The sequence below is a fragment of the Rattus rattus genome, chromosome 2, assembly GCF_011064425.1.
Source record: "Rattus rattus isolate New Zealand chromosome 2, Rrattus_CSIRO_v1, whole genome shotgun sequence".
NCBI lineage: Eukaryota > Metazoa > Chordata > Mammalia > Rodentia > Muridae > Rattus > Rattus rattus.
In genome coordinates, this window is record NC_046155.1 from 171,060,546 (window position 1) to 171,074,769 (window position 14,224).

A 14,224-nucleotide genomic window follows, 5' to 3' on the forward strand; every position below is an offset into this window, starting at 1 on the left:
GCTGCCATTCTCTGCACAAGAAATTGACCTTAAGCCTATTTTGAGGTGGGCAGGGATGGCCTTTTACTAGAAATAGTCTTGGCTTACACCAGGTTACAAGGTTCCTCTGGGTGATGTGGTCCACTGCAGTCAGCTGCAGGTTTGTTTTCCCACTGAGGAGACAGGGAGTGGTGGTGGTATTCACATTTGTGTGACAGCCCGGGAGCAAATGCTGCAGATTGGTGGTTAGCGTTGAAGATTTACCCTTCCTCAGTTTGCTCCACCTCCTAGTGAGAAAGTCTATGTCACCTGTTTCAGTCCCTTGTCACTAGAAATCTTTCAGTAGATGATATCCAAAAGCAGTTCCTAGCTGAGCACAATGCCCTAAGCCTGTAATCCTAGCCCTTGGGGTGGGGAATGGGGTGTAGAGGTAGGAGAGCCAGAGATAAAGCCAGTCTTGCCTACATGGTAAGTCAGAGGGCAGCCTGGGTTACGTGAGAACCAGTAAAACCAAACCAACCAAACAAACAAGAAAACCTAGTTAATGCCTTTTTTTGAAGTTCAGAATGTAAGTGAAGGCTTGCATTAATTATAGGGGGCTTTTGGTAATTCTCAGTCTCAAAAGTGTGCTAATCCACAATGTGAAGAGGGAAGCAGTTACCCTGAGCAGTAGCCTCAGTTGCTATCAGTTCACACCGCTGCCTCTCTCCAGCCCCAGCCCAGCTCTCTAGTCCAGTTCAATCAAGCCCAGTTCTACCATTTCAGTCCCTTGCACCAAAGGGTTGACCCTTAATAAGAAGGGAAAGCGAAAGTGCCGAGATGAATCCCGAGCTATGAAATCGATCCCTTGGAGGTGTGGCCTGGGTTCGCTCGGGTTTGGTCAGCTGATTAATCTCGAGCTTTTGGGATTCCGCTCCCAGTTTGTTTTTTAATCAGGTTCATGAATACCCAGCATTTACATTTGATACAATTTTGACGAGACAGTGAAGCTAAGGTCTTTTCTTCTGTCGCTTCTGTCACCTGCACGTACTCATCCTATATTCAGCTCGGCTCTCATGGCTTTTCAACACCTCCATCACTTTACCCTGCTCCCAGTACTTGGCTTAGCCCCGCCTGGGTCTCACTCTGTAGCACCTGCTTGTCTGAGGCTCCATATGTAATCCAGTCTGACCTCGAATTCACAACCTCCGCCTTCAGCCTCTCCAAGGCTAGGATCACAGGCGTGTCACTACCCTGTCCAGCAGGTAGTTTTTAAATTAAGGATTCTGATCCTTATTTTATATTTTAAGTTTTTTTTTTTTTTTTTTTTGTGGACGCGTGTGTAGAAATCAGCGGACAATTTTGTGGCGGCAATTCTTGCATTTTACGTGAGTCTCTGGTATCGAGCTCAAGACGACTTTTACCGCTGACGCAGCGCTTTTGCAGACCGCGGTGAAAGGATTTCTATTGAATTCTTTCCCGAATTACTTGGACTTGTGACGAATGTGCGGGAGCCTAAGTGTTGACAGCTGGGCTGAGGGCGGGGGGTTAGGGGGCGGCGGCGGCAGCCGCTGAAACTCGCGCATGCGCGGCGCTCGGGGGAGACCGCGATCATAGGCCCCGCCTCTGTGTTCTGCAGTTCTGGCTCTGCAGATTCGCTGCTCACGTTTCTCTCTCCCGTGGAGTCAACTGTTCTTTGTTCCCGTCTTCGTGTCGCCCTCGAAAAGATTATTTTTTTCAGAACAAAATCTCGAGTCGGGGTTATGCTTTTCTCGGTACGCAGCGGGCGCCTTAGCTTGTAGCGAAAGTGTGGCTGCGGAAGAGCAGGTACTCGCGGAGCTCGGCGGAGGCGCGTTGGGGCTCCCGGCGGCGGCCGCGGCGACGACGACGACGAACGGAGCAGACGGAGGCGGCGCTTGAGGCAGCGGCCAAGCCCATGCCCCGGAACGGCGGGAGGACCCGGAGAGACGAGTCCGGGGCCCGGGGCATGTCCCCGGGGCCCCCGTGAGGAGGAGGAGGCGGTGGCGGCGATGGAGATCCCGCCGCAGGAGGCTCCGCCCGGGCCGGGCGCGGACGCCGACGCAGATGCCGAGGCCGAGGAGGCCCCAGCCGAAGCTGGGTCTTCCAGCGGAGCTTCGCCTCCAACTGATGGGCGCCTTAAAGCTGCGGCCAAGCGTGTCACGTTCCCGTCGGACGAAGACATCGTGTCCGGAGCTGTGGAGCCCAAAGACCCCTGGAGACACGGTAGCTGTAGCTAGGGTTGCGGGAGAGAGCCTAGGGGCGGGTGGGACCGCCACAGCGCCGACTCCTACGGAGGTGGCCCGCGGTAAATGTCACTTATCGGTGGTTTCAGCGGTGCCTAGGTTAGAGCTGGAGGCAGTGGTGTTGGCGGGAGAGTTGGAAAGGTGCACAGGATTGGGTTTTCAAACCCTAACCTTGTCTGGGACTTTGGGAGGCTGGCAGTCAGCCTTTGAGTTCATGGTACACCCAGGCAGGGATAGATGAAAAGAACCTGTCTATAGTATTGGGGGAAAGGTATGTGAGTCCACGGGGCGGTGAGAGCAGAACCAGCTGGTCTGTAAACCAGGACGCAAAGGGTAGCCGGCTATGGCCATTGCTCTTCTGGCTGGAATGAGAACGGGAAATAAACCCAGACTGTGTACAAGAAGTTGGTAAACCCTCCGACTGGGAAAAGAGGGTCGGAGGCAGCAGGCTGAGAAGCAGAGGGCGAGGTGGTCAGTTTGCCTGTATGCGAGGAATTCCTCAGTAAGGTTCAGCAGCAGAACGTGGAGCCCACTTTTACCAGGGTCTTCCTGGGGAAGGACTGGGGAATATTACCTACTCAGGTGTTTCTGATCAACAGAAGCCGTTGGGAGATGGGGAGATCTAAGATCTAGGTCTGTTGGAAAAGGTTGGTGGGGAGGTGGAACTGGACGGGCACTTGGAGGTGTGCATTGGCTTTGATGGCTAGGAAAGATGAAAGGTTGCGGAGGAGACAGACTCAGGCTAATCCCGTTTCTGAGCTGAATTGTGTTTTGCTTGGGTGGAGCCTGTGAAGTGAGGTCGCCCACTGGCCATGTTCCGTAGAAGCTAACCTGCTTGTCTGGGAGCAGACAGACACTACTGCCAGGCTGTGGGCAGCAGAGTGGGCAGCTAGTAGCTTTGATGTATGTGAGGGCGGGGACTTGGTTGCAGGAAATGATACACTGGGAGCTCGCCATAAATGCCAGTTTGACTAGTAATTATCAAAGAGACCAAGGTTAATTTAGATTTGACTTGGGGAGCCTGCCAGGGCCGGGTGGTTTGTTTAAGGTTCTGAACTTCTTGGAACTGGTGCTGAGGACAGGAAGAGTCCAGTGGACCCTGGCAGCAGCCCGATGTCCACTGTGGTGAGATCACAGCAGGAATGGGAAAGTTGGAGCAGTGTGGCCATTCAGAAGTGGTTAAGAAACCCAGTGTGGCTGTATGCAGCTGTGAGCCTAGCGCTTAGAGGCCAAGGCTGGACCATAGAGTAGGCATTCTAGGGGGGCTTGAACTGCGTGGTGAAACCCTATTTCGTTATAAAAATAAAAGGGGAAAAAGAAAGGCGAGCTTGATCAAATTCTGATTTTCTCATTTGCTGTCTTTTACAAACTGCTGAGAAGTTGCCTGGATCCCCTGAGCCTCAGAACCCCCCTTCCCCAGAATGACTGACAGGAGCAGTGGCCCAGGGTCTGCCAGAGACTGAGTGACATCACACATGAACAGTGCCTGGTGAGGGTGAGCCCTCTTAAATCCATGATGATTATGAAGGCAGCACTGAGACCTGGAAAGAGCTTGCTCTTTAGTCAGGGCCAAAGTCAGAACCTAGAACCTTCCAGGATAAGGGTCAGATGGTGGGGCCTGGAGGTCAGGGCACCTGGAGTGTCAGGCAAAGTTTCTGGCCCACAGTTTTTCTGAAAAGGCTAAGCCTTTTATTTATTTTTTTAATATTTATTTAATGTATATGAGTATCCTGTTGCTGACACACCAGAAAAGGGCATTGGATTCAATTACAGATGGTTGTGAGCCACCTGTGGTTGCTGAGATTTGAACTCAGGACCTCTGGAAGAGCAGACAGTGCTCTTAACCACTGAGCCATCTCTCCAGCCCATTTTTTTTTTTTTTAACATAAAATGGTCTTATGTAGCACAGATTGTGTATGGCTAAGGGTGATTGAACTTTGACCTTCCCGCCTCCCTCTCCTGAATGATGGGATTGCAGGTCTGTGCTAACACTCATTTTATGTAGGTCAGGGGATAGAGTCCAGAGCTGCTTACTGCTCGACAAGCACTGTGGAGCCACGCTTGCACCATATATAGATATATATATTTTTTGGAAACAGGATTGAATTGGGTAGTCCAGGCTGTCCTCCAATGCATGCGTCAGCCTCTGTCTCCCAGCTCTAGGATGACAGACATGACCCACCATGGCTGCAAGGTTTGGCTAACAAGAAAGCTGTTTTTTCCCCTCCTGCCTGCCTCCAGTTTCTTTGTTTGCAAATGGAGGTGCTAATTTCTTAGTTGTAAACTTTGAAGGAGAGACTGCTCTTGTAAATTCCTGTCCTATAAAGCCACTAATTGGATTGCTGCTGTTAATGTGACAGGTATAGGTGATGATGACTGCCATACCGGGAGACTGTCAATCCCCCCATCTTTCCAGAGTGACAGCAGACCACTTAGGGCTCACCTTTTGGAGGAGGGACTAGAGCAGCAGCCATGATTTTTTTTTTTGGTTCTTTTTTTTCGGAGCTGGGGACCGAACCCAGGGCCTTGCGCTTCCTAGGCAAGCGCTCTATCACTGAGCTAAATCCCCACCCCCACAGCCATGATTTTTGACTGGGAATGAGCTTGAAGATTTGGCCTCCATAGGGGAGGGAATGAGAAGGTGGCCAGGTTGGTCAGAGATTTGCAAAGCCATCAGCATCTAGGAGCAGGTACCCAGGAGAACAGCCGGACTGTCCATGGCCTGGGAGCTGTTGGGGATGGGAAGCTGAATGGGCTCAGAAGGTTGGTGAGAGCCCAGTTGAAAGACAGGTCTCGGGGTTGGGGATTTAGCTCAGCGGTAGAGCGCTTGCCTAGCGAGCGCAAGGCCCTGGGTTCGGTCCCCAGCTCCGAAAAAAAGAAAAGAAAAAAAAAGAAAGACAGGTCTCTGAGGATAGATGGTCCAGCCTGGATCAGGGTGGCAGGTGGTGTGTCACAGTTGGTCTGTGGGCCCTCTATAGCATAGGGGTATATAAACAAGTCATGGTCCTCGTGGAAGAGCAATGACCCCTAACAGTGCCCCTAGTGACAGCCTTTGGAGGGTCTGAATTGAGGGACTTGGTGGTTTCAGATCCATTCTTCTCAGGGAGACAGATGGAAGGGCTGGCTGGTGCTGGGAGGTAAAGGAAGCCTGGAGTAGGGGACAGCTCTGAAGGAATCTGCTAGTGCCAGCGCCCACTCAGCCTCACTCTGGGTAGGAGTGCTGACTGGGGTGTCTGGAGCTCTAGTTGCCTGTCTGAGGGCCAGAGCCCCCACGGGCCTTGCAGGAGCCTGGTCTTGGGGACCCCTTGAAGTGAGCTGATCTAAGGACTCATCCTTTTCCTTGTAAAACGAGAGCCATTGGTATTCTGTTGTGTTTTCTCCTTGGTGTCCCCAGCAGGAATGGGAGCTGACTTTCTCAGCCCCACCTAGAGTTTTGTAGCAGTGTGACCAGCCTGGGAGGGAAGTTTTCAGGTGGGGTGGGTGGGGGTGGAGCAGGCTGTCTATAAAGCAGGGCCAATGGGCTTCACCCTGCAGTGGGGCCAGGGTGTCTGAAAGGATGAGATGCCATGGCTGGGGAGTTGGAGGCAGGCCTGTGGGCAGGCAGAAAGTGAGACTTGGAGGGGGTGGGGTAGAAGTCGTGAGAAGAAGAGGCACATTGGGTGTGTGGGCACTGGAGAGGGAGCTGGCCAGTCCTTCCCTGATGAGAGGCAGCCCTTAGGTCCCAGTTCTTTCCAGGAACTGGAACCCTTTTGGAGCAGACCACAAGAAAGTACGCAGCTCGCCTCTCCAGGCACTGCTAGACTCTGGGCTTTGCAAGGCTGACTTGTGACCAAAGCACATGACACGGATGACCCTGCCTGCCCTCCCTGCTGTTCCCCACCCTGCAGCCTGCCAGTGGCATGTGGCCAGCTCGCACTCAGTCCTGGGCTGCCCACCAGGAAGTTTCTTGTGAAGTTCCAACATGTGACCATTCCTAGCCACCTGGAGTAAGGGAGAGGTGGTGAGGGCAGTAGCCACGCGGAGGACAGCCATATTGTTTGTTCTCCCTGACTCTGCTCTGTACTCCCGGAACTGGTTTGACAGGTGAAAGCACATCTTGGTTCTGGGAGGGAGGGAGTGCTGTGACAACAGCTGGGAGTAGAGCAGGGCTGTGGCCTCTGTACAGTGCAGCTGAGGGACGGTGAGGTGCAGTGTGGAGCGCAGCACAGGAGCAACAGCACATCAGCTGCTGTCCCTTCATCCCACACCTGCTGCAGCGTGTCTCCCAGCCTTGCCAAGCACCCCACTTTCCCTCAGGCTTGCTCTTCAAGACGAGTGCCTCACTCTGGGGACAGTCTAAACCTCCAGGCCCAGCCTTGTCTGAGGGCAAGTTGCCCAGCCTCACTGAGTAAACTGAGCCGAGGATGTGAGGGGCACCAACACGACAGACTGTCAAGGTACCAGGCTCCAGACGGGACGTTGCTGACCCGTCTACAAGTGCACTGAGGACTTGAGGACTTCCATTGCACACTATGCTGTTGCACTCTGGCCCATGGACCTGGGTGACCCCCAGTCCCTTTAGCCTTTAGTTCTTTTTTTTTTTTTTTTTTTAAGATTTGTTTATTTATTTCATGTATGTGAGTACACCGTCACTAACTTCAGACATGCCCTTTATAGATGGTTGTGAGCCCCTAGCCTTTAGTTCTTTTTTTTTTTTTTTTTTCTTTTTTCGGAGCTGGGGACCGAACCCCAGGGCCTTGCGCTTGCTAGGCAAGTGCTCTACCGCTGAGCTAAATCCCCAACCCCTAGCCTTTAGTTCTTGATTTGTGTTTCTGTGCCAGCCCCACTTCAGGGGAGACACTAGTCACTGCTCTGACTCCAGTCTGGTTCTGAATACAAATATGGGAAGGGATGAGGTTTTTTAGATCTGATAACCTATGGTGGCATTCGGAGGAAGTTATGGGGCAGTTAATCCAGTTTGTGCCATGACAGGACTCTTCCTTCAAGGTGCCAGGCAGGTGTTGGCAATACTCCTGAGCCCTGCTGAGGCACTCAGAGCTGGCACTGGGCACAGTCTCTGAGCTGATAGTGCCTCCAGGGCATTGCTCCAAAAGGATTAAGATCTGGGAGCCACAGGCCTGGGCTGGACCAACTGCAGGCCTCAGGGGCTTGGTTTGGCACAGCCCTTCCCGGCTGCCTCTCCTGTGCTCAGGCCCCTCTGAGCAGACCACCGGCTACAGGATGACCTTGGCTGGACTCCAAGTGCTCAGTGAGGGAGTGCTGACATGATAACACAGGTGACCGCAAGAACTCAGGTGGTGGCAGCTACCTTCTGCATAGAGCATAGGGCCAGGCTGGATGACCTTAGTGCTCACCCATCCCTGATCTCCATGACCAAGTACCCGCAGGTGCAAACCTCCCCTGTGGACAGGCATCGCTCTGGCAGTGACGACTAGGGGCAGAAGTGAAGTGACTTCCCTGCCTTTGTCACACTACCAGGATGGGGCTTAGCTGGGACTGAGACCCAGGTGGCCTGCTCCTAGAGCTTGTACTTGTGGTCCTTGGACTGTCTGCAGGACCAAAGACAAGCTGTGTCACTGCAGATGACGTGTGTGGTCTTGCAGGGCAGTAACAGGAAGAAGAAACAGTAAAGGGCCTTGCTTGACCTTGGACACTCAGGAGGAAACTGGCTCCCAGATGGCTTCAAAGTCCCAAGAAGGCTGGGCTGCTTCTCTCCCCTTGGCGAGCTGTTTATCCCACACTCTGTGCCCTTAGGATATACACTTTTGTAGTGCTGCACAGGTAACTTGGTGGCAGTCCATTTAGGCGCTGGTTGAGGGGAGAAGATGGCAGGAGATCCCAGGGTGAGCAGTAAGCACCTAGGCTCGGTGCTGAGACCTGTGATAAGCTAAGGGCAGGGCACGGACATCTGGTAAGTCCTAGGAGTTAGCCTGGTCTCCAGGTCTGTGGGGACTAGTGCCAGGACCAGCTAGAATGTAGTGTTCAGGACAGAGAAAAAAGCCAAGGAGGCCACAGGTGAGGCTGATCAGGGCTGCAGAAACACCTGAGTAAACGGAGCTGGGGGCTGCAGGGGAGTGTGTGTGCGCCCGAGTGTGATGTTTATGTAGATGTACATATATATATATATATATATATATATATATGTAGATAGGAATTTTGTTTTTGCTTTGTTGTTGTTGTTGTTTTGAGACAGGGTTTCTCTGTGTAGCCCTGGCTGTCCTGGAACTCACTATGTAGACCAGGATGGCCTCGAACTCAGAGATCTGCCTGCCTCTGCCTTTGAGGCTGGATTAAAGGTGTGTGGCTCCATCACCCAGCATAAGTTATTATTTTTAAAGAGATTTCCCGGGGTTGGGGATTTAGCTCAGTAGTAGAGCACTTGCCTAGCAAGTGCAAGGCCCTGGGTTCGGTCCTCAGCTCTGGGGGGTGGGGGGAGACAAAATAAAGAGATTTCCCTGTAGCTTTGGCTGGCGACTCTGTATAGACCAGGCAGGCCTCAGACTCAGCTCCTTCTGCTTCTCATCCAGTGCTGAGGCTAAAGCTGTGCTGCACTGTGCTAGTTCTGCCTAACCTTCCAGGGCTGTGTGCAGGAGCCACCGTGCCTGGTGGTTTGTAGTTTTTATTGAACCTGCGTCTCCTGCGTTCTAGGGTAGTGCTCCTCCTACAGGCTGTCTCCTCAACCAGCAGTGACTGGCTTTACCTGAGCCATTGCTAGTTATTTGTTACACCCATGAGGTGCCTCGTGCACACCCACCTCCACCCCTACCCTTAGACTCTCTGTGGCCTTCCCATCTCTTCCCCTGGTTCATCCTTGATCTCGAGTATAGCCCACCTAAGCCTGTGAGGGCTTTTTCTACTTTTTGGAGACTACTATGTGACCTTATAACTCCACAGTCCCTTCACATTCTTAGAACCCTGTGTAACATTGATACCTTGTCATTTGTTAAATCCAGAAAGTTGCTTGTTCTAGAGCAGTTCTGGTTCAAGGGTCCCTGGTAGGAAAATGTGGAGATTAAAGTGGCTTCCCTCTGCATCAACTGCACCAGAGGTAGTGTGGGACCCAGTGACCATCACTCTGCACTGAAGCCATAGCTTGTTAGCTTCTTTGCCTCAGTAGGCAGCTTATTTGTGGGCTGAGGGTGACATCGATCTAGAACAAACAAGCATGCAGTGCAGGCTAAGTGTGGCTCCTCCCTGCCTCCTTCCTCTTGCAAAAAGAAAGCAGGTGACTTGTGGCCAGGAGCAGTTTGCCTGAGGGTGACATCAGCTCCTCTATCCAGAATGCATGACCTTGGATAGGTGCTCCTGTGCCTCTGTTTCCCTTGTTGGCAGAATGCCTTGTTTTGATTTGGAAGAGGGGAGAAGGGGGAAGCTGGTAAAGAGAAGCACGTAGCAGGGAACAGCCCACCAGTGATATGGGAGCCCTCTGTGGAGTGGCCCATAGTGCCTTTGCATGCCACTATAGGTTCAGGCCTGTTCCCTCTGAGGGCTGCATCTGTATAGGCAGCTGGTGTCTCTGGTTGGTGTGGGTGGAGATGTGGAGAGCCCCCGGTTCTAGGAAGGAGCTCCAGGGCCGGTTGCCAGAGTCCTTAGAGAGATGCACAGGGCTTGGCTGTATCCCCGCATTGGGAAAGCTCCTTGAAGGCCAGGTTCCTTGGAGATACTAGCCCTTCATAGTACCCAGCCTCCATCCCGGGCAGGGCCAGACAGTGATGATGGTACACAGTCAGCTCACACGTTGTCTTCCCTTCCCTCCCTCCAGGCAGCTGCAAGAATAAGCTGCCTGAAGCTTGGGGGTGGCAGTTGGGAAGTGTTTGCTGCCACCGCTCTCTTTGCTCAGGGGACTGGCCCAGCACCCTCTCCCTTCGCAGCAGGAGCCTGCAGGCTGGCAAGTCCAAGTGGTTTGGATGGGTGGCCCCATTTGCAAGCTGTAGCTTGAGACAGGTTTCAGACTTATGTCCATCTCACGCACACCCCTCCCTTCTTCCTTTCAGTCTCAGGGGCTGCAGCTGTCAGCCTTGTAGTCACAGGCCCTGTCTGTGCAGAGTGCCACTGGGCCTGATTCCCCAAGGAGGAGAAGGGAGGAGCTGGGAGGGAGGTGCTGCCAGAAGATGAAGGCAAGCCTCCACAGCAGACGTTGGCTTTCCCGGCTTTTCTGTGGTAGCATGGGAGCAAGGAGAACACTCAGCTCTCTGGCATTCAACCCTTACCAGGTCTTGACTGTGTCACTGACTTAGGTCGTCTTTGCAACAACAGGAAGCAGGGTATGGACCCAACTGGAGTGCCAGAGCAGAGCCACCCAGGTCTCAGAGCGTGGGCTGGCTCTCCAGGAGGATGTTGACACTTTGCCTTCCCCTGGCATGTCCTGAGTTACAGGATGAAGCCCACAGTGGTGCCCTACACCCTGCCCCATGTACCCTCAGACTGAGGTGCCCCTGCTGATCCCTGCCTTCTTGGTTCTATTCATTCTCCCACTTGGCTCAGATGACACCACCTCCCCTGAATCCCCAGACAGAGTTGCCCTCCTCCCTAGTTGCCATAGTACCTCCCTCCCCACATTGTTATTGCAGCCATCTCTCCACTAGGCCTGGGGCTTGAGGCTGCAGGGGCACCATCCTGTTCCTGTGGCTTCTGGGAGGAGGCACAGGCCTCAGCCCTTGGGAAGACTAAAGGGCTTGTGACAGAGTGTGTCTTTGGGGACCTTGGAGCACTGAAGAGCAGAACAGGGTTTGGGGAGATAATCTGCTCTCCCTTCCCCCTCGTCTTCCCCTCACCCTCTCCCATGTATGCACGTGTTTTTCAGACTGGGTATTACCGTGTCCCACACTGCCCTTGAATGTTTAGCAGTCTTCCTACCTCATCTGCGTTGGGATTGTAGATGTATGACCACTCTTGGCCCTTCCAAGTGTATATTTGTGGGTTTTTTTTGTTTTTTTTTTTGTTCTTTTTTTGGGAGCTGGGGACCGAACCCAGGGCCTTGCGCTTCCTAGGCAAGCGCTCTACCACTGAGCTAAGTCCCCAACCCCCTGTATATTTGTTTTTAAGGTTAAGTCTCACGCAGTTCTGAGTGGCCTCGGACTTATAAGTAACGCGAGGATGATCCTGAACTCCCCAGTCCTCTTGTTTCTACTGCTTAAGCGATGGGATTGCAGGCTTTTACCTCATACTTGCCTTATATTATTTTTGAGACAATCTAACTATACAGCCCAAGCTGGCCTGGGACTCAAGAGCTTAGCCTCCTGAGTTCTGGGACCCGAGGTGTTCATTTGGAGCTGGGATTTGTTCAGTCTTTGTCGTCCCCCCCCTCCCCCCCCCCCCCCCATCAGTCTCCTGGACCCTGCCATCGTCAGGGCAGTGTAAGCGCCGGCTGCTCCCTGTCTTTACTACAGCAGCCTTGGAGGTCTTGAAAAGCAGTCCGTCACCTCCCTTTACTCACATCATCCATCCTGCTGTGACCCATCTCTGCCTGCCTTCCTGGCTGCCACTGAGTTTACTTGGCCCTGCAGCACCAGCTTCCTTGTGATGCAGAAGTGCCCCATGTCGCATCTGTCTAGATCAATAGCCCTGTGTACACAGCTGGCTCTAACCAACAAATGTTTTCTCTCGGTCTCCAGGGGTTCCTGTGGGACTCTTTGTAGTTCTGCTGATGCACTCTCCTGCTTGAGACTGTGTCAGAGGCCAGAGGGCATTTTCTCTGGCACTACTGTTTCTCCAAAGTCCATACCATGTGTTACCATCCGTGGCTTCACCAGAACTTGATAGGGTGGCAGGGTGAGTAATTAGGCAGCCAAAAACTTGAGGAACAGCCACCCAGTCTTCCAGCACCAGTCATGTAACCTTGCCCTGGCACCTACGAAGGGCAGTGACACGTGTTGCTCTCTGTCCTGATTGTGTTCTGCCCTGGAGCATGAAATGGAATCTCACTATGTTATGTCCTGTTTGTTTATTAAGAGTCTCTTGGTGGACAGGGTGGCTTCACTAACTGGCTCCTCCTGCCTGTGCCTCTAGAGTGCTGGGATTACAAGTATATGCCATGGCTCCTGGACTTCTCTGGTTTTGATTTGTGCTTTCTAATGGCACATTGCCTTTGTGTTCTACTTTTAGACATTTGATCATCATCTGTGGAGAAATGGCCTTTCATATCTTTGACCATTTATAAATTGTGTTGTTGCCTTGCTAATTTGTCTGAGTTCTCTCCTTCTTCTCCCTCTCCTCTCTCTCCTACACCAGCATCTATATCCATCTATCTATATCTATATCTATATCTATATCTATATCTATATCTATATCTATATGGTGCTGGGCCCTTATAAGGTGGGTGTTGTTTCCTTCCAGTGTCTTTGGGTGGTGCCCAGCCACAGAGAGAGGCAGACGAAACTGCTGGTCTATGGCAGGAAAGTTCAGAACTGCACCTCTTCATGTCATCGTCCCATTCTTATTTTTTAATTTCCCCCCCTTGAGACAGGGTCTCACTATGCAGCCCAGGCTGTAGATTAGATTGGCCTCAAAGTCAGAGAGCATGTGTGTGCTGGAATTAAAAGCATGTGCGGGGTTGGGGATTTAGCTCAGCGGTAGGCGCTTGCCCTAGGCGCAAGGCCCTGGGTTCAGTCCCCAGCTCCAAAAAAAAAAAAAAAAAAAAAAAAAAAAAGCATGTGCCACCAGACCAACCTTGTCTTCCCATTGTATGGCCAAAGGGCCAAGACCTGTAATGCCAGCATATTTGTGTGTGTGTGGGTGTGTGTGTGTGTGTGTGTGTGTGTGTGTGTGTGTGTGTGTGTGTGTGTAGGGGCAAGGCTAGCCTGGGATACATGAGGTATGACTCAAAATTCAGGACTCAGCCATGTATGATGGCTAATACCTGTCATCCCAGTACTCAGAAGGATTGCCACAGTTTAAGAACAGCCTGGTTTACCGATCTTGAACCCTCCCCTCAAAAAATAGAACAAAAAAGCAGACTTTAAAATGCATTGTGGACTGTGGTGACTCACCCGACTTTCTGACTTGCCATTCCTCTTTGCTGAGCCCGTATCTTTCTGTTTTCAGCCACAGAGATGACCAGAGCTGAAATTACCTTAAATCTTTCTCTTCCCCTGCGTGGCTTTTGAACAAGTTTGTAGATGACTTTACCAGGTCACAGGGTGGGAGCATTTGAAACATGAGGTTCAGTTTGTGTTTCTGGACAGAGACCACGAGGGCCAAGGCTCCAAAGCAGTAGAGTAGTGCTGTGTTCATGCTGCTGTTTTCAGCAAGGGAGCCCCTGCTCTTCATATTTGGGGGATCTCTGGTCATGTGTGTGGTTTTGTTTTGTTTGGAATAGAGTCTCACTGTAGTCCTGCTGACCTTAAATTCTCTACAATCCTTCTACCTCAGCCCCTTACCAGTTGACACCAGCATCCCTTGTAAAGCTTAAGAACTACAGGACACAGATATCCTCTCATTCCTTACTAAATGGACAGAGGTGAACAAAACAGACCCATCCATCAGGGACTTGCTGTTAAGACAGCAAATGAGTCCCATAAATTACTAACCATACAGCAATGTGGCACAGGCTTGTGGTCCAGCTACTCGGGAGGTAGAGATAAGAGGATCATAAGCCCAGCACCTCCCTGGCTGTAGAGTAAACCTCAGTACCTTAGTCAGACCCTGTCTCAAAAAGTAACATGGAAATGGCCTGGGGACTCGATGTGGTGGTGCACACCTTTGATCCCAGCACTGGGGAGGCAGAGGTGAGCAGATGTCTGAGTTGAAGTCAGCCTGCTCTACAGAGTGAGTTCCAGGACAGCCAGGGACACACAGAGAAACCCTGTCTCAGAACAACAACAAAGGACTGGAGCTATAGCTTCGTGGTGAGCGCTTGCCCAGCAAACAAGGCTTAGCTCTGTCCCAGCTGCTATAAGGAAGTTACAGAAAATAGGGATGACACACATGTAGAGTTAGGGAGCGGTTACCGAAGATCCCTTCAAAAGAGGAATATTTAGGGACCAGAAAGATCAGTTAAGGGC

General features: G+C 51.9%; 1 protein-coding gene across 1 annotated transcript in view; it reads left to right on the forward strand.

The window, feature by feature from the left end:
• The first annotated feature begins 1,592 nt into the window (after positions 1 to 1,592).
• Positions 1,593 to 14,224, forward strand: part of Ppp1r37 (protein phosphatase 1 regulatory subunit 37) — a 32,422-nt gene continuing 19,790 nt past the window's right edge. Inside the window, exon 1 of the mRNA XM_032894281.1 lies at positions 1,593 to 2,202. Coding sequence (XP_032750172.1) covers positions 1,989 to 2,202 — 214 coding nt within the window. The 5' untranslated portion in view covers positions 1,593 to 1,988. The remainder of the gene's footprint in view (positions 2,203 to 14,224) is intronic.